This window comes from Equus asinus, chromosome 17 (assembly GCF_041296235.1).
Source record: "Equus asinus isolate D_3611 breed Donkey chromosome 17, EquAss-T2T_v2, whole genome shotgun sequence".
NCBI lineage: Eukaryota > Metazoa > Chordata > Mammalia > Perissodactyla > Equidae > Equus > Equus asinus.
The window spans coordinates 8,809,951-8,830,685 of record NC_091806.1 but is presented as its reverse complement, the minus strand read 5'-3'; the positions used below and the strand labels follow the sequence as shown (position 1 = coordinate 8,830,685).

Below are 20,735 nucleotides of genomic sequence, written 5' to 3'. Positions count from 1 at the left end.
GTCCAACCTACACCACTGAAGTAACCTGATGTTCAAACAAATGAAATTATCATTCTTCCAACTTGTCCATATGAATTTGTACTCGCCCTAGGCAGGGAATATTTCCAAAGCTGCAGTTAAAAGTTTCTTTTAAACTGTCAATTTGTCAAATTAAACCAAGGCTCCAATTAGCAGTGGCTAGCTATTTCTGAGCAATTAAGCTGCTCTTGTCTTATAGGCAAGCTCAGCTCTCTCTGTCCTTATGCAACTTAATTCGAACAAATTTCGACTTAAATCTTTTTTCTGATTATAAGCTAAACGTTACTGTAAAAACGAAGAGAATATAGGCAATATAAAGAAAATTAAAATTACTTGAAATCGCATCTTCAGAGAGATCTGCTACTAGATATAAATATCATGTCAGGATAACTTCTGTGCACATATATACATACAGATATGTAGATAAATATTTTTATAGAAATGGGACCGTAATATAGCCACTATATTGCATCCTTCCCTTTTCCACTCTTCCCTGAATTTTATCAGACTTCTTTCCCAGTAAATGCAGGTCTACATCATCATATTTAGCAGTTATTATTAAAGTCATTTACCTAGGTTCTTACTAGTTTGGGTTTTTAGTTATTCTCTCTTTTAAACAATATTGTGATGAATCTCCCTACACTTAAATTTATTGGGTAGCTATCTAATTATTTCCTTCCTAGAAAGAGAATGGCTAGGTTGAAGGGATTGTACTTTTAAATTTATATTCTTTTGCTAGCTTTTCTCCAGAATAGCTGAATCATTTTAAATTCCTAACAACAGTCATTGGGTGAGTACATTTTCATCTCTTTCTTGGCCATATGTATTTCTTCTTTTGTGTACTTATAAAAAAATCTTTCTCACTGCCTTTCTTTGAATCCATCTGCAAGTTTATACATCATATTTTATGAATGGTGGTTTCTAGTTGGCAGAATCCTAAGTGATTAGTCTCTTCTGGTTTGAGTTGCCTGACTTTTTCTACAGTGAACACATATGACTTAAATTTATAAAGTATTTTTTTTTTAAAGTGTTATCTGGGGCCGGCCTGGTGGTGCAGCGGTTAAGTTTGCACGTTCCGCTTCGGTGGCCCGGGGTTCGCCAGTTTGGATCCCTGGTGCAGACATGGCACTGCTCGGCAAGCCATGCTGTGGTAGGCATCCCATATATAAAGTAGAGGAAGATGGGCACGGATTTTTGCTCAGGGCTAATCTTCCTCGAAAAAAAAACAGTGTTATCTACAGGTCATCTTTTTAAAATGAAACTTCAGTGCGCTATGCAACATGCTTTATTGTATTTTTGTGTGTGTGTGTGAGGAAGATTGGACCTGAGCTGACGTCTGTTGCCAATCTTTCTCTTTTTGCTTGAGGAAGGTTGTCCCTGAGCTAACATCCATGCCAATCTTCCTCTGTTTTGTATGTGGGATGCTGCCACAGCATGGCTTGATGAACAGTGTGTAGGTCGGCACCTGGGATCTGAACCCATGAACTCTAGGCCACTGAAGCAGAGCATGTGAACTTAACCAGTATGCCACTGGGCCGGCCCCATATTGTATTTGAAAATAACACCACCAATAAATTGTAATGTTAAATATAAGCTTGGGTCTGAGGAACAATCTTGTAAAATTGCTCTCACAGATGTGGGGCCAGGCAAAACACTAAAAAAGACACATCTTTTGTATTTTCTTGTTCCTTACCTTTCTCCCCTCAGACTTTTGGCCTTATCTCAAACTAATTCACTGCCATTTTCAAATGATTGTCCAAGGAAACCTCACCTTTGTGACCCCTGTCAAGCTAATACAGTGGCATGCAGGATGAGTTTTTGAGGGACAGAATAAGGAAGGCAGAAAAGTCTGTCACCTCACTTTGCAGGCAACTTTCTTTTCAAGATTCAAGTCTGACCATCATGGATTTACAGCTTCTTCCAGATCTAGAGAAGCCCAAATTCATAAAATATCACTCTAGCCTCAGCTCTCAAGAGGGACTTACTTACACTGGCTTCCAACAATTATTGTAACTGTCGAAACTTTAATATGTAGTGTAAACAGATCGCTTACTAGAAGCATTTAATCGTATGAGATCAATAAAACACTATTATTATGAACTGTCAGGATTTGGAAATATTTTGGTTAAAGATGACTTCTTTCTGCTGTTAGAGTACACGCATGGTATTTCAATGAGAAATTAAAAACGAATTTTGTAGGATATCAAGTTATCAAAACTGAAAATGAACTTTAAATAAACAAAAACCTTGAATCCTGACCATCACATGAATTTTTACGGCCTTATATTTCTATTTTCTAAAGTTTTACCCTAAATTTGATTTTACCTTCTCATTTTCACAGTTCTTGGAAGACACAATAGTAAATGTTCAAACTCACATAAAATAATCTAGGTATCTGAAGTATATTATATAGTTATAATCTAGATTTGAACATGTTTGGTGTTGCAGCCAATTGTATTAGAACACTCACGTCAAACAATCCCCATTTATCTAGTAAGTTAGTAACCATTTTCAACATGAACAACAAATGAACAATTTCTTATAAAAGTGCTACCAGTCTACATTTTCTGATTTATATCACCAGGAAATACACAAACAACATAATGAATAAAGTAGACAATATACAACTTTACCAGGAAAGAAAAGGAAATGCCACATCAGGACACAAAAGTCATGGATATTTCTCACTCGTATACTTAGGATATTCTTGTAAACATATACAGAAACAATGTAACTGTACACTTAGAGCCGTTTTATATGTAACTCAGAAGGAACTCTCATTCCAGCAGCAAATCTTTACTGAACACTGAATAAGGGACCAAGAAAGATGTCCACGAACCTGCTCAATGTAATCACACGGGGCCTTAAAAGTGGAATAGGGAGGTCAAAGTGAGAGGGAGGTGGCTAAAGAAGAATGGTCAGAGAGATGCAATCTTGCTGGCTTTGAAGATGCAATGAAAGGGGGTCAAAAGCCAAGGAATGTGGGTGGCTTCTAGAAACTGGAAAAGGCAAAAAAATGAACTCTTTCTCTAGAACCTCCAGAAAGATAGGCAGCCCAAGTCCCTTTGATTTTTTTGCCCAGTGCAATATGGGTTGGACTTCTAATCGACAGAGCTGTCAAATAATAAATTTGTGTTGCTTTAAGCCACTAAGTTTGCAGTAACTTTTTACAGCAGCAATGGAAAACTAAAACAAGCACTCACTAAGTACCAGACATAATGCCAGGCATTACGGTGATGAAGAAAATAGGTGTGAGCTTGAAAATTTCGTCAGAGGGGTGCTAAGAACTCAATTGTGTCTCTCTCGAAAATTTGTATGTGGAAGCCCTAATCCGCAATGTGATGATAATTGGAGATGGGGCCTATGTGAGGTCATCAGGTTTAAATGAGATCGTGAAGTTGGGCCCTCATGATGAGGTCAGTGCCCTTATAAAAGGAGTCACCAGAGAGCTTGCTTTCTCTTTTTCTCTGCCATGCGAGGACACAGCAAGATGCAGCCATCTGTAAGACAATAAGAGGGCCCTCACCAGAACCTGACCGTCCTGGTACTCTCATCCTGGACTTCTAGCCTCCAGAACTGGGAGAAAATAAACTTTGGTTGTTCAAGTAACCCAGTTTATGGCATTTTGTTTTGGCAGCCCAAGTTATGCCAGATTTTTCAGTCAAATATTGGAAAAGGGACACTAAAATTGGTGCCAGAAATTGAACTCAGTAACTTTATCATCGCACAGGTCATGGCAAACTCAACAGCCAGGAAATTACTCTGCTATCTCATGCTGGAAATTGCTACTCTAAAAGACAGGACTGAAGAAAGTTCAACCTGATTACTCATCAAAACACTGGGGCATCAACTGTGGGGGAAAACAGATCAGCACGACTCATTTCTTGGACTGCAGTCCCAGCAAGGATGAAATAAGCGTTAGTGACAAAGGTGTAATTTTTCTATGAAGATAACAAAACCAAAGTGAAGACTCTCTTTTGTTCATACTTCTACTGATGGCCACAACACTATTTAGCTAAGGGCACTGGATGGAATAAGTGGTCTTTCACTAAAACTGGATTATGAACAAAGGTTTTACATAGCCTCAACACTGTTGGTCATTTTCAAACACTCCTGATGCAGCCCTTTAGGACAATTTGGCAATATCTAAGAGAACTAAATATAATGCACTTTTAGAACCAGGAAATTCCATTACAAAGAATTCATCTTACAGATATACGCAACATACTCATGGAAGCATGTAAGCAAGTTCACTCAATGCAACATTGTTTATGGTAGTAAAGACCCGGAAACAATGTTCACTCAATGCAACATTGTTTACGGTAGTAAAAACCTGGAAACAATTCAAATGTCCATCACCAGGGAACTGGTTAAATAAATTACAAAATATTACGCAGTCTTAAGGGAGAAGAGGGTAGCTTTCAATTTCTGACATAGGCAGATGCCTAAGTCTTATTAAGTGAATAAAGGCTAGCGGTGAGACAAAATGTTTCCAGTTGTGTGTTTTAAAAGAAAACTATATATGTGTTTGCAAATTCATAGAAACGTTTTGGAAGAATACACAAATAATCCTCTATGACTGCTTCCAGGAAGAATGACTGTGGGTAGTTATGAAACTTTCACTTTTCATTTTATTACATGCTAAGTAGCTTGAAAATTTTTTTCAACAATGATCATGTATTCTATAGTCTTTAATTCAATTACAGAATTGAAAAGATTTTAAAAAGGAAAATTTTAACTTGATGACTGTTTTACAAATAAAACTACAGAAATATTTTTCTTTATGTTAGTAGCAGTGTTTAGCAGTGCAGAAAGAAAACAGAGTTTCGAGAGTCAGATCTTTATTAGAGTCCACACCCTGCCACTCCCTTCCTGCATGTCCTAGGGCAAGGAGTTTAACCACACTCAGCCTGCATTTCTTTCTTTAATAGAGATCAATCAATACCCACATCCTACTGGGTCTGTACGAGATAAAATGAGAGAACAAATAAAAAACACTTGATAAAGTGTTCAGTGAAACACTAAACTGTTTTTATTACAAAAAATGTTACTGGTTGACATCCTTAACTAGAGTCACTTCCACCTACGACCGTAGGAAAAGAAACTCTATGAAGGCAGGGCCTGTAGCCCCCTCACAGCTGTGTTCTGAGTACCTAACACAGAAAGCATTCAGACATGTATTGAACGAGTGAGCCAAGAGTGCCAAGTGTAGGAACAGGCACCCAGTAAAGCACGCAGCAAATGCTGGCTCAAATAACAATGTTCCTGACTTTGACCACTTTTGGCATGTACGACTCTCGAGTGTTACCAAAGATTAATTACCCATCTCAATTCCCCACCAAGGAATTAGGGTAAAGGTAGAAAGGACCAACCGTGGGGGGAGGGGAGTGGAGTCCCTCTTGCCAGTGACCTGATTTTAACTGAAATAACTAAGTGTCTCAGAGGAAAAGTGGACTGAAGAAAGATGTTAGCAAAAAATACACAAATGAGTTCTTTTCAAAAGTTAGACTCATGAAGTAGTTACTACTGAGTAAACATATATGGGAGGCACAATATGATCTGACCAGTGTGAATTCCTAACAGTATGTCTTGGAAGCAAATATATACTTTGGCCTATATAAAACTGTCACGATCTTATAGATTTTTAATAGATGCTTTTGGGGGTACATGTTTAAAGAAATTTCTTAATAGCGACTTACTTAAGCTTCTATAATATTTAATTAATTTAAATAATGCCACAATTTCAAATATAAGTTCTTTGAGCATATCATAAATGGTATGTTGGAGAAGTAATATATCCCAGTAGTCAGCAGGAAAGTAGATTATCCGAGGCACCGTTTTACAACTCTGGTTCAGAGATACCATGTTCTTAGAGAAGCCTTAGGTTGTCTAGACCTTTCATTGGTAACAGAGAGAATGAATGAATTGGCCTGTCCCGTTTAAAGTAAACGCACCTCCTTCCTTCAGACTACTAAAACGGTGGCCCTTCAATCTGCTGATATCTTGCGGATGTAAGAGCTATTTCCGGAGTAAATACTGCCTGCACACAGACACGCTCGCACTCTCTCTCTCTCACTTATTCAACATTTCCTGAGTGTGCATCGTGTCAAGCACTGCTTTAGGCACTAGGGTTACTTCACTGAACAAAACAAGGCTGCTGCCTTCATAGAGCTTATGTTCTTGCAGCAAGATAGCCAATAAAGTATACATTACAATAGAGTGCCAGTAATAAGTGTCACGAAGAAAAATTGAGTAGAGTAAGAAGACAGAGTGATGGAAGGAGATGTCGTTTTAGACAGTGTGGTCAGAAAATGGGTGACACAAGAACAGAGACCTTAACGAGGAGAGGGGATGAGACATGATGATGCCTGCAGAAGGGCGTTTCAAGCAGAGGAAGGAGCAAGAACAAAGGTCTTGTTGAAGCAAGAAGCAACGACCTCGGCGCTTGGAAGAACATCTGAAGGCTGTTGTGGCTGGAGCACAACACACAAGAAGGAAAGTGGCATCCGGGGCAGAGAGGTGGCCGGGGGCCAGGTCCCAGATCTTGCAGGGCCTTACAGGCCATGGTGAAAACTCCAGGTTTGATTCTTGAAGTGTGATGGGAAACCACCGAAGGTTTTCTGATGCTCTTTGCTTCCCTTCCTGCATGACCCCTAAGAGAGTGACATGACCAGACTACGGTTTTTAAAAGATCAATTTGGCTGCTCTGGGGAGAACAGACTCTATGCGGCAAATGTGGAAGCTAGGAGAGAGAGCGAAACAGAGGCTGTACGAGGGAGGCAGAAGCAGAGGTGGAAAGACAAGCTTGATCCAGGATACGATTCGGAAGTCAAGTTCACAGGTTATTGATAGATTGGGTATGAGATGTGAGAGAAAAAAGAGTCAAGGAATAGACCAAGATTTTGGACCTGAGCAATTTAGTAACAGATGGGAAATCAAGAGTTCAGTTCAGAACACGATGTATTTTTGATGTCGAAGTGGACATGTTGAGTAAGCAGTTGGATATATGAGTCTGGAGTTCAGGGAGAAACTGCAGATAGGATTTGGCAGTTCTCAGAATACATATGGTATTTTATGCCATGAGTCTGCATAAGATCATCTGGTGAGCACAAGTCAGAGGGAAGAAAAGGGGCACCCCAGTACTTCAGACTCATGGAGAAAAGAGGAATTCAGCAGAGGAGAAGGAGAAGTCATGGTCGGGGATTTAGAAGCAAAACCAAGAGTGTATGTCCTGGACGCCGTGTAAGAAAATAGTTCAATATGGGATGAGGACAAACGCTGGGCTGCTAAAAGATTAAGTAAGATGACTGAGAACTGAGCACTGATTTTGGCAATATGGAAGACCTCGGGTATCCTGACAAGAGCTATGGGGACAAGGACTGATTGGAGTGGGTTTAAAAGAGACCTAAATGAAGAGAGGGAGAGAGTCTGCGAGCACAGCAGTTCTCTGGAGCTGTCTGGCTATGGAGGAGCCCTCAGCAGGGGAACTCCCCTTGCTATTACCATTGCAGAGGAGAGCAGAGACGGAGGGGATGGAGCTCGGCCGGCTCCCTACACTTTGGCGTGCAAAGCCGCTCTAATTTTCGACCTGACCAGCTGGTAAGCCCGCCTCCTCCTCACTGTCAGATTGCCTTCTGTTCGTTTCAACAGTGCTGCTTCTGAACTGCACAACTGCTGAACCTCACGGCAGACCTGAATCCCTCAACATGAGGCTGCCATTCATTTCCCACCTACCTCACCTCTGCCCTTTCCGATTCTTGGTTCTGTTTTTCTCGTTTACTATTTTTTCTTGTCTCTTCTCGCTTCTCCATTTTTTCTGATGTCTGAGCAATAGAGTTGACCTTTTAGATACAACATCAGCGACCAAGAGGATGACTTCCCTTGCACACACAACCTGACCATAGTAGACACGCAAGAGTAATCTCTGAAATTATGGCTCTTCTCACCTGTGTTCAGCACTCGTTTTGAAGGCCTAAGGCCAGAGTCACTGATGGGTTATTTAGAACTTTAAAGATCTTCTGGAATTCTGAGGCTTCCATTAGGCTAGTCTCCAGAAGACTATCACATTAGTGAGTATTGTACGGCTTCATTCAGACAAATAGTAAATTCCTAAAATGCAGGAAGCACTTCTCACATTTCCTCATATCATCCATTCAACAGATATCATTGTAGGCTATATGATCAAGCAGTGTGAGAGATGCTGGAGTTGCTGAGAAGATGGATACAGCCACTCCTTTCACGGAGCATGTAATAGTCTAGGAGGGCATTTACTAAGAAAATAGACATAACGTGGTATGGTAAGTGCTTTCATAAGGGAATAAAGGATGCTCTGAAAGCACATGGAAAGAAAAGCTTATTCAAATTTGGGCATCATAGAAGCTTCTCCGAGAAAGTGATGTTAAAGTTGTAAAGGGCATGAGTTAGCCAGATTGGGACATTCTGGAGGAAGAATGTGCGCAGAGGCACAGAAGCAAGTGAGAGCAGAGCTTATCTGGGGACACTGACAAAAGTTAAGTATGGCTAGGGGCCAGCCCTGTGGCTGAGTGGTTAAGTTTGCGCCTTCTGTTTTAGTGACCCAGGGGTTTGCTGGTTTGGATCCTGGGTGCGGACATGGCACCGCTCATCACATCATTCTGAGGTGACGTACCACATAGCACAACCAGAAGGACCTGCAACTAGAATATACAACTATGTACTGGGGGCCTTTGGGGAGAAGAAGAAGAAGAAAAAGATTGGTAACAGATGTTAGCTCAGTTGCCAATCTTTAAAAAAAAAAGTTAAGTATGGCTAAGTGTATATGTGTGTATACTCTGGGGTGGGGGGGGCACACAAGGATGAGCAGAGATAAGGCTGGAGAGAAGGAAGGGCAGGTCATAAGACATGTTAAAGAATTTTGCCCATATCCTAGGATCTGTACCAAACTGTTACAGGTAGTTTTCCTTGGGGAGTAAGAATGGGTAGAGGTGGGAAGACTTCACTTCGTGACTTTAAATACTCCCACAATGTAAGACATTTACGTTTACAATGACATGCATTACGTCTGTAACTCAAATTTTTATTAAGCAAAAACAAGAAGGTTTCAAAAGATTACTCGAATTGCACTGTGGAGAAAAGGGACTGGAAGCGGGACAAGCCTAGAGGCAGGGAAAGCAGTTAGGCAGCTGCAGCAATAATTGGATGGCCTTAAGTAGGGTAATGGTAGTGGCTATTGGAAGAAGTAAGATATAGGGGCCAGGCCTGTGGCCGAGTGGTTAAGTTCACGTGCTCCGCTTCAGCGGCCCAGGGTTTCATCAGTTCAGATCCTGTGCGCGGACCTAGCACCACTCATCAAGCCACGCTGAGGTGGCGTCCACATAGCACAACCAGAGGGACCTACAAGTAGAATATACAAATATGTACTGGGGGGCTTTGGGGAGAAGAAGAAGGAAAAAAGAAGATTGGCAACAGATGTTATAGTTCAGGTGCCAATCTTTAAAAAAAACAGTAAGATATAATTAGAAAGTGAAATTGAAAGATGTGGGTGAGGGGTAAGGAAGAAGGAGGAGTTAAAGATGACAACTAGATTTCTGACATGGGCAAATGGGTGGATGGTAAATGGTGGCGTCTTTCATTAAATTTGGGAAAACAGGGCAGAATACAGGTATAGGGTGAGATGCATTTGGATTTGGTGTTATTAAGCTTGAAGCACCTAGAGAATTAAAAAATAATGGAATGAAAAGTTAATGCAGAGAATAGAATGGAATTAAAAGTTAATAGAGAAGTCTTGAATCTTTAACTCTGAAGAAAAAGATCTGAGTTAGACAAAGAAATATGGATATTCTCAGCATCTATATGGTAGCTTAAGTGCAGAGAAAGGATGAGATTGCCCAGGTACACGTAGAGAGTAAAAAGAAAAGGCTGGAACAGAAGCTGGAGGAAGGGCGATATCTAAAGCTGAATCTCTCAGAATGATCTGTGACGCACGTGCATCATAGTCTCCTGAGGAGTCTGATAAAAATGTACAATCCTTGGCTTCACCACCAACCTAATGAATCTGACACGCTGAGTGGCCTGGGAATCTGTATTTTGAGCAAGCACCCCAGATTATTTTTGTGCAAAGTCTTAGAACCGCTAATCTAGCAGATAAGTGTATGAAGAAGAGCACCCCCTGGAAAAAAAGTTTAAGAAGGAGCTGTGTTCTGCTCACCCTAAAGAAAAATGAGAATTTTGAGTCGCAGTAGCCAAGGAAAAGAGCATATCATCAAAGCACAGTGGGTTAGCGCAAAGTAAGCAGTCGATAAACATTTGTTCAATAAATATTTGGGAAGAGGATTTCAAGTTGTAATTTATGTCCCTATATTTCCAAGATCCTACAACTACTCTACAGTGTAAAGAAAGTTAATATATGGATAATTTATGAGAAGAAAACAAATACTGGGATATATCTAAAAAAATGGATTGAATGAGAATTACTTTGATGCCAATGTCTAGGACACACTGCAAAGGTTTAGCAGGTGCCTGGCAAGTTAGTAAATAATATCACAACCTCTCGGGTCCAGGTACATCCCTGAAGTGTGCTAACATAGAAACAGTGCTCTGTGACAAAAAGATGGGTGCAGTTTTGAAAAGCACTGAAATAAAGCTGTCAGCACAGTACCATATGGATGCCCTCTCCCAGATTAACCATATTACTTAACATCAGACCAAAATTAAACCACTCCTTCATGCAGAAGCTATTAAAGACCAATAGATAAAGATTTAGCCTGTTTTCCAACTAAATCTAAGAGCACTTCCTCAGGTTGTAGTGCTGAAATAGTCACTTAGGAAACAGTTCTTTGCCAAGGTTGCTAGGCTTCAGAGCATCAGTTTTGTCAGAAACCTCACTTGATCTGAGCATTTAAAAGGATCTGGGATCTCAAGACATTTGCACAATAGGAGGCAAAATGATTAAGTGACTCTCAAATTAATTCACACCTATTTGGGACCCTCCCTCCCCCAGCCACCCCCAATCTGAAGTTACCACAAAACAACCCGCAGAGGACAAGCAAATCGGAAAAGAGAAGACATTCATTTCATTATTCCCAGTTTTGCTTTTATTTTTCTTTCTCTACCTTCACTTGCAGGTGTTAGGTGAGAGGGCAAGCAAGCGCTTCAAACTTACTGAGTACAAAGTGCTCCCTTGCACGCTACTGCACATAAATACATCTTCACTTCGTCACCACTAAGTGCCATTCACTAGTTGTGTGACTCTGGGTGACTTTCTCATCTATGAGTCGTACCATAGATTCTTTAACAATTTTTTCCAAATCTAAAATTCTATGGTACTAAGGCTGGAGTAGAGGGGAAACAGTAACCAAGAAAACAGATGTTATAATGTTATAAGGAGTTGATAAAGATAATACTCTATTTACTTAAATATTTAGACCTCCACTTAGGAAGAAAGAGAATCTGCAGAGGCAATGAACCCAGCGCTAGAAGTACAACTTCTTGATTCAGTAAGTCTACAACAAATAAACTGGTAACATTTCAAGAGTTCATCTGTCAGCTGGTAATTTAGAACATGGAGCACAAATTTTTCCACAGAAATGATGCGATATATAGTAGTTAGGCTCTAAGGCTAATTCACAAAAATTTATTTAACTTTCAATGCAAGTCAATTGCTAGATACTTGATAAAAATAGAAAATAGATGCTGCCACACTAGTAATTAAGCAAAAAGAACAAATTAAATCAAAATGAAACAAAAAGCATTTATCTTGAAGACTATTCTTCATAATGAAGTCAACCCAAAGATCCATTGGCCAGAGGACACTGTCCACCCTCCTAGTAACTGGATTCTAATAGCCCCCTCCTCAAGTCCATGGACTCCAAGTTAAGGACCCTTGCTTAAATGATGCAAGAGGGTCTTACTAGTTTTCAGGTACAGGGACACCAGGGGTTCAGAAGTATGCCAAAGCCCAAAGCTGGGAGAAAAGTGCAGAGCTGGAGAGGAGAAGCTGAAGAGGGGCCTCTTCTTACATGTGTCCTGACCCCAGTGGGAAATGAACTTAGTGACTGGAGCATTCTCTCCACATTCCAGCTCCAGGATTCCCTGGACAACACTCCTGGGAGTTCAGTGGCAGCTCAGCAAACACAGAGCCTTAAAGACATGGAAAGCATGCTTCCTAGCTGGAGCAGGGATTCCGGGAAGGAACAACTCCTTGAGCTGCCATGCTGAGTCCTCGACACCTGCTCCTGACAGGAGCAGCCCCAGCTTTGACTCTGAGGAGGCTGCCTGGAGGAAGGGCCACTTGCTCTGACGAAGCCCCAGTTTAACTCCCCTACAGATCTAGGGCTTCCAATATATGTGCAAGTTCACAGGTCTGCAGTGTGTAACTTGTGGGTGCCTATCTTTATCATCTGCTAAGGCCTGAAATAGAAAATGAACGTTCTCTTCTGGGAGAGATGGCTTACTGTACTTAAAACTTTATAATGATTGAAAATGTCCCAATTTAAGTCTGTACTTTGGGCAATTCAGATTTTTAATTCATAAGTACTTCGCCACGTTCACTATGAAGAAACAATGACCTATTATATCTAATTTGGACAGGTTTAAATATCAGGCGAAGAGTTGCAGAAGGTATTTGCCACTCCAGTTTTCTAAGATCTGCTATTTCAGTTTGCCCTCAGCCGTTCCCTTGATATTAGGCAAATTTAAAACTGAAATCATACTTCCACTCTCACTCAGATATTATAACCAAAAATAAGTAGCAAGGAATTTGCTATGTTAGATAGGACATGGCATATATACTGAGCTTTTAATTAATTATGTTTCTGAACGTATGAATAGATCTGCAGTATAGCCAAATCCAGGTACCAAAGGAATCTTTCAATTCTTTAATAAGGATAGCCAAATGTGATACTTAATTACAATCTAATTGAGGTTTGGATTCTACTTGCATTCAAACTATTGCCAGGAAGGGCAGTATGGGTAATGGATGCACAGCTATCAGAGTGGAACTCAGAAGCTGACCATGGCATCTAGCTCTCTTACTTTATCTATACGTGCTGCTTTTTCCTCAGATTAAACCCACTTTTCTCTCCTTGCCTCTTATTGTTACACTGTAGTCACCAACTTTATTTCTTCTGGTACAACACTTTGTGGTTGCCTGAATTTAACACTGTAAATATTATGTAGCAAAGTACTGGAAAATTCACTAAAAAGGATAATTTAAAAAGGCATGCAGTATAAAAATCTTGCTTTCCTAACTTTAAGCTTAACTACCTACTGCAGGGGTGACTTGGCAGAGATCCAGAAGATTCTTCCAATTTCTCCCTTTCTGAGGCAAGTTACCAGCAACCTCTACCTTTCGTCACTAACACATATATACCCAATGTGCCAAAAGTAGGAATTTGTTATAAAACAAAACCCAAATCAGATTCTACTTGCCCATTGCAGTGTTCAGCATATAACACATTTCTACCAGCATTCAGTTTTCAGATGGGTTACTTTCTCAGCTGAGTGGCAGGACACCAAAAAGGGAAGGAGAAGTCAATGTCATAGGGTATAAATAGCCGTGACCAAAAACAATATTGCAGAAGAGCCGATAGGAGAAGGGCTCCCCAAATTGCAGCAGAAGGGACTTAAATCCACGTATCCCTTCATGAGGACCTCAGGGAAAATCACCATTAGGACCCAAAGGGTGGAAGCAACCAGAACTCACATAAGACTTGCAACCTTTTGTTAAAGAGATGAACTTGCAGTGTTTTCTAGGGTTTCTGAAACACACACAGTATCTTAAATCTCAGCTGGTAGGGCCACGGAAAGGAAATTTTTTCTAATGAAAGTTAGGTTTAGAGAAAACGCCACCCAATAGGAAGTCAGTATTTCCTCAGATGTACTGAAAACCACACACCAATACCAACGCTGACTTTTAAATTGTTGAACTCACTCATTACACTTGAGAGAAAATTTGCCACCACATGGCTAAACTAAACGCGAACCTCACTTTACACAAAAGTAAACCCTGCATTGTGTTCCTATCACCATTCATTACACACAGCCCCCAAATCCAGTAATTTCACACGACAATGTTAATACATTTGAGATCGGTGGGTGAAACGGGATGCGACACACCCTGCACTTTGTCAGGGTCTGCTGGACTTTGCAGGATTGCTCTCACGAGTTGGAAGTCCTTAAGTTTACCAAGATTCTGTAGCAGAACACACACACGCGGACTCTTCAGGCATCAGCAGCATTCACAAAATGCGATCATAAAGTTATGTAAGAAAAGCAGTCTCTCCTCGAAGGAATGAGAGCAGGCATACAAGAAGCCAGGAAATCGCACATCCTCCTTGCGGGGCTGGGTCACAGGAACTAGGTAATGAAACAGGGCGAAGTACACTGGGAAACGAACCAGGGCAGTTACAGCTGAAAAGATGCAGGCACCGCCGCCTGAGCAGCTTCAGCATCCCTCCGCAAGGAGAGTGTGTGTTGTCTCATGAGCCCCTTTGGACTGGGTCACGGTCCAAGCTGGGACCACTACAGCCTCACGCGAATTCCAGCACGTGCGAGAGGAGACGGGGGAAGTGGCATTAAATGACCCACTGCCCAGGGGCGCCGAAGCTGTCACCGCCATGGGACTCGCGCACGCCCCGGCGCTGCCACCTGCTTTCCACTTCCTGGGGAGGGCAGGTGACGCGTGGGCCCCGGAGGCACCAGGGGCAGGGATAATGAATCTGTGGTGTCACAGCCCGAGCACGAGCACATGTCCCCAGGGCCCGACCCCCCGCAGCCGGCGACCCTCCCCACGCGGCGCGCGGCCCCGGGGTGGAAGCCTGAGAACTTGCAGGCGGCCGAGGCCAGGGCCCGGACGCCAGTGGGGAGGGGGCGGTGCCGGGTCTGAGCGCCGGGGTCGCCCGGGCGCGGCGCGGGGACCGTGGGAACCGAGGCTGGGGGCGGGGCCGCCGGAGCCAAACAGCCGGGGGCCGTGCCGGGGATCCCCGGGGGCGAGGGCGGGGGCGGGCGCGGGCGGAGAGGGACGCCCTGGCCGCTACCTGCTGCTGGATCTTCCCGTCCTCTGTGACGACCCAGTGCGTGGTGGCGAAGGCCCCGCGAGCCGCCACGCTCAGCAACGCGGAAAGGCTGAGGAGCCAGCCTGGGCCGGAGCAGGGCGGCAGCTCGCACCGGCCGCGGACCCCTACTGCCGCCGCCATCTTGCCCCCCCGGCCGGGCCGCTCACACCGGAAGCGGAAGCGGGCCCCCGCCGCCCGCCATCTTGGGGAGGTCGGTGCTGCAGGAGGAGGAGCCGAGGGACGCTGCCCGCTGACGCCCGGCTTCTCAGCCTCGGTCTGGGCGGCTCGGCCAGCTCGGCCTCGGGTCGAGGACCGCGGTTTTGGTATTGTTTCCGTGAGCGCGACGCGATCTCGGAGCGTGGGGACCGGAGGGAGAGGAAGGGAGCGTTCTAGGTGGAGCCCGAGCCGCCGTGAGAAGGGCTCGGAGGGCCTGTCTAGTTTGGTTGAACGTCGGTTTTTGTTTTATTTTCTGGTTGTGTAAAATAGTTGGGAAGTAAAAGGCATGCCTTCGAAACACCTAAGGGAAGAGACGCGTTCTCTTTTTATTCTTGAGGTCTCACTGGTGGAAGCTTCCCAATTGGGAGGGTGGTTAGCGTGGGGCAGCGCTGTCCAGGCGAAATCCGCCAGCCGCGAGCCACGTGTGTAGTTGTCAGTGGTAAACAGAAGGAAATCAGTGACACACTTGGTTTAACCCTTTGTATACGATATAGTAGTAGTTCAGTTTGAGATCTGTGCACGTCTTTGAGATGTTTTATTTTTGTCCTGAGCCTTCGAAGGCGGGATGTCTTCCACATTTACAGCTCATCCGAAGCGGGCCCGGCCGGGTGTCAGGGCTTCCCGGTGGCTGCCCTGCTGGAGGCCTGGGCTGGACACCGGCCGCGTCGGACCTGCGCGCCCTCGCCCTTCCCCTCCCCGCCCGAGGCTGCCTTTTAACAGGAGGCGCCGCCGACCGGTCTGTGCGTTCAAGTTTGAGAAGCTCTTCGCCCCAGTGAACCCACGCGCAGGCGGAGCGCCTGGCTGGCCTCTGGCTTTTAGTTAGATGTGTCGTTTTAGGTCTTTCCGGGCTGCCTTGTAGCTTTGTGTGTCAATTTTTATTTAAGCTCATTATGCTTTTGGTTTTCTCTTTGGGAAAAGGAGGATGAGAATTTTGACCACTTCCCTACGCTGGTGTATTGCTGGAAAACAAAAATAATTGGCAAGTGTTAAACACTACTTCCTGATGTGGTAGCAGTGACCCCAGCATTGGTTGGTTTTTCTTGCCGCTTTTCTTAGAGGACTGAAGTAATGCACATTCATTTCGTTAAAGAATGTATAGCAGGGCCGGTCTGGTGGTGTAGTGGTTAAGTTCATCCACTAGGCTTCCGTGGCCAGGGCTTCATTGTTTGGATCCAGGTCAAGAACCTACACACCACTTGTCAGCCATGCTGTGGTGGTGTCCCACATACAAAATAGAGGAAGATTGGCACAGATGTTAGCTCAGGGCCAATCTTCCTCACCAAGAAAAAAAAAAGTATGGCTTATTTGCGTTTTTCCTAGTATTCTGCTAGGATCTGGGTATGGAAATTTGACCACTGAGCAATCTGCAATATAGTGGGATGCTGGCAGGTTAACAACTGAAATATAGGATAATTGGGGTGTATAAGGGCGCATGTGTAGGAGAGCAACCAACCAGGTGAAAGGCTTGGAGCAAGGTGCCGATTCAGGCAGAATAAGCAATAAATGTGTAAAGGTGAAATTGGTGGCAGTTCATAAGGGTTTCATGTATGTCATACCAAGGAGTTCAAACAAAGACAAACAGGAAGTGTTCCAAAGTTTTGAAATAGAGAAGTGGCAAGTGATGGAGTCCCCTTGTTCTCAGCATCTTATTTTAAGGCATAGAAGTCCACTCTCTTACCTGGGGATAAAGCTGCTGAATAATGGCAGTCATCATCATCTAACGTTTGTTGAAAGTTTAATACGTACTGGGCACTGTGCACTCATAGTTCCTGTTAAGCTTTGTGTACTCCTCAGGCGTAGCCTAGTTAAGTAATTTGGCCAACATCATATGGCTGGTAAGTGGCAGAGCTCGGCTTTGGACTCAGATCTACCTGACTCTAGAGCCTGAGCATGGATGAACGATGGTGAGGAGTTTGAGAGAAGCCCCAATATCACATATTTTGGCCTTCAGCGATTTCTTTGACACAAGTTAACCTGTAACGGGGCAGAATTATAGCTTTGACAGCTTTAATGTGCCATCCACCTCTGTTTTTCCTAGAAGGTAACCCTTCTCCTTTGGGATCCTGTATTCGTTTTCTATTCCTATGTAACAAATTACCACAAATTTAGCAGTTTAACACACGCTTATTATCCCACAGTTTCCATGGGTCAAGAATTGGGTGTGGTGTGGCTGCCTTCTCTGCTCAGTGTCTCCCATGCCTGATGAGAGGCTGCAGTCTCATTTGAGGCTTAGGGGCCTCTTCCAAGCTCCTTCAAGTTCTTGGCAGAATTCAGTTCTTTGCCATTGTAGGACTGAGGTCCCAGTTTTCTTGCTGGCTGCTGATTATGGCCATTCCCTCTCAACGTGGCAGTTGTTCCTTCAAGGCAAGCGGGAAAATCTCCGCTGCCTGAATCTCTCACTTCTTCCACCTCTGATCTTTAGGCCCAGATTTAAAGGGCTCATGTGACTAATGAGGTCCACCTGGATAATCTTGCCTTTGATTAACCCCGGATCAACTAAGGAGTAACCTTAAGGACATCTGCAAAAATTTCTTTTGCCACACGCCATGGTAAATCACAGGAACGATATCATATTCACATGTTCTGCCCACGCTCAAGGGAGGAGGTTTTATGAGGGCAAGGTTCCTTGGGGGTCATCTTAGAATTCTGCCTTCCACAGGTCCTGACTGCTGAGTTCCGCTCTCGTCTTTTAGTGAACTGCTTTAAGCATCACACGCTAACACTTGCAAGTTCTTTTGCTTCTCCTGTTCACTGCCTGAAATCCTTTCCTTGCTCTCCTTTTTCAAATCTTTTATTTAAGGTACAACTCAAATCCCAGTCTGTCAAGTTCTGTTTGCCTCCTCTGAATTCTGTAACACTAATGTGACCTTTAGTAACATGTTACTTTGTGATATTACTTTGTAAAGTTTGAACAGCTAAACTCTTGAGTAATTCTTTGTTCAATTAGTTAGACTGTTAGCATCTCATGGCAGGAAGCATTTCCATACAAATCTATTTTTATCTTCCATAAAGCTTCCATACTTAACGTGGTTAGTGTGTTGACTTAGTTTTCTTGCCCCTAGAAAGGTAGCTTTCCCATTTTACGTGAATAAAACAGTTAAAAATCCTAACCTAAATAAAATTGCTACTAATTTTCTAAATCCAGATAGCTGTTACTTGTTACCCTTCTTTTTTGTTGTTCTAAGACCTGATGCTTCTTTTTCCATTTTAATTACATGTTTTCTCTTTTAGATGCTTAGATAAAACCTTTAGAAATATAAGATGGTAGTTGACAAAACTGCTTATATCTCTAAATTATGATTGAATTCTTAGTTGAACAAATGATAGGAAAACCTGTAACATCTAATTTTGTCTTTCAACCATTAAGTATTTTAGCACATAGGTCCTTTAACTTATTTACTATCATTATAAATTATAGGAGTTTTTTATTGAGGTCACATTGGTTTATACCATTCTGTAAATTTCAGGTGTACATCATTACGTTTCGAGTTCTCTATAGACTGCATCGTGTTCACCACCAAACAGTTCCATCCGTCACCCTACATGTGTGCCCCTTTACCCCCTGCCCTTCTGTATCTGTGTGTATCTTCCACATATGAGTGAAATCATACGGTATTTGATAAATTATAGAATTTTTGAATCCAGGAATTGAACAATGATAAAATGATGTCTGGATTATTAATTTCCTTCCTTGGAAATTATTAATTTTAATTAATAACTTGCTATTTTATCTGAAAGTTGCAAAAGATCTCTATACTGTTTATTCCTTTAGAGAAAATACTTAAGATATAAATATCCCTGAGAGAGTTAGCACTCTGGTTTAAATTCTGTTAATTGATTATCTTTTACTTCCTAGTAAACAAAGCTAAATCTTAGTAGGCTTAAATTTTAAGCTATAAAACATGATTTATTGTATTTCAGTTTGTTGGCTGGACCCAGCTGGTGGTTCTTCTGCTCCTCCTGCTGTTGGCTGGGGTCACTCATAATAAGGCTGCATTCAGCTGGGACCTCAGCTGGGGCCAGAATGTCCCTAAATGGCTCCACTCACATGTCTAGTGATTTAGTTGGAGTGGCTGAAATGGCTGGAGGTGGCTGGGCCTGTCAGTCAGGGTAGGTACAGGGGCCTCTTACATGGTGGCTCGGGGCTCCAAAAGAGTGAGAGTAGAAGCTTGAGGGCCAGGCCCAGACCTGGCAAAGTGTCACTTCTGCATTCTATTGGTCAAAGAAAAGTAATAAGTCTAGCCCAGATTCAAGGAGAGACGGAAATACTTATCTTGATAAGTGAAGCAGCGTTTTCGAGCGGGAATGGAGGGAATTACTGACAGCATGCTACGTGTATTAATTCCTTTAGAGCAGTTTTGCATTGATGCAGGTTGAGGCTGGATAGGGAGGGAGGCTGGTTTTTGCAGGAAGGCTGGCTGTACAGCTCTATCTCCCCAGCTGCTATATGCAAAGTGAGGAGCATTTTCAAAGGGGGAGCAGAGGATAAACATAGTAATCTTATTTGGAAATAGTTTGCCAAATAGATCAGGCAGTCTGAAGCCTGAGGACTACTATGGATGAGACCAAGTGTCCATTCAGCCCAGGATTCTCACAATGACACCAGGGCTGCTCTGAGGACAGCGTGATGGTCAGCCTCAAAAGAATTTTCCTGATACAGACTGACTGGCCATTAATTTATCCAGATGCTTGCAGTTGTTGATACATCTGGGGAGGACATTCTATGGAGTAATTGTATTGTGACTGTTCATTCTGTAAGTAGCTAAAGGTCATAACACCCACCCCCAGCTTTTTTTACTCCCTCATGTACACCCAAGTTCCAATATCCTGATTTTATGATTAAATCCAAGTTCATTCTATTCAAACCTTTTGTGAGTTTGTATTTTTTTTTTTTAATTTTACTCATCACTTTATAGCATGCAAAATTTTATGGGAATACCATTCTCTCTTATTTGCTCTTTTCTGTTCCTTTTCTACTTAGGTATTTCTTGAGGAATACAAACTGGAACTATATGTAGTATTCTATCTAGGCTTTGTCTCAGATCTTGTTTCTAATACCAACTCTTTATGATGACCAGAATTTCACTGGATTTTCCTGTTTGTGGTTGTACTTGTTTTAGGAAATAAATGTACAACTTCTAGGAATAAATATACAATTTCTTAGGTTTTTGATAAATTAGATTTCATTAGTCTTAGTTTCCATCCCACTTGCTAGAATTAAATCTCACTTGCTGTATTCTACCTATCCAGAACTGATTTGAGTTCCTCTCAGTTTCTAAAATTGGGGGATGGATAGTGAGCTGAGGGAGCACACCAGTGGATGGTCCTGTCCCCAACTTGGGAGGAAAGGCTTCCCAGGGAGAGTGGACTAGTCTGACCTGGAGGACCAATCAGCCAGAGGTGAATTGGGTGTGTGTGGGTGTGAACAATGATCTTCCAGACAGAGGAAACATGTGGCAGTATCAGAAA

At 42.7% G+C, this 20,735-nt stretch overlaps 1 protein-coding gene across 2 annotated transcripts in view; it reads right to left on the bottom strand.

The window, feature by feature from the left end:
- Nucleotides 1–15,226, bottom strand: part of TTC17 (tetratricopeptide repeat domain 17) — a 108,442-nt gene extending 93,216 nt beyond the window's left edge. The window contains exon 1 of one of the 2 annotated variants that reach the window (XM_044750168.2): nt 15,033–15,226. In XM_044750168.2, coding sequence (XP_044606103.1) covers nt 15,033–15,191 — 159 coding nt within the window. In that variant the 5' untranslated portion in view covers nt 15,192–15,226. The remainder of the gene's footprint in view (nt 1–15,032) is intronic. The other variant, XM_014861236.3, reaches the window with a different exon arrangement.
- Nucleotides 15,227–20,735: the final 5,509 nt, after the last annotated feature.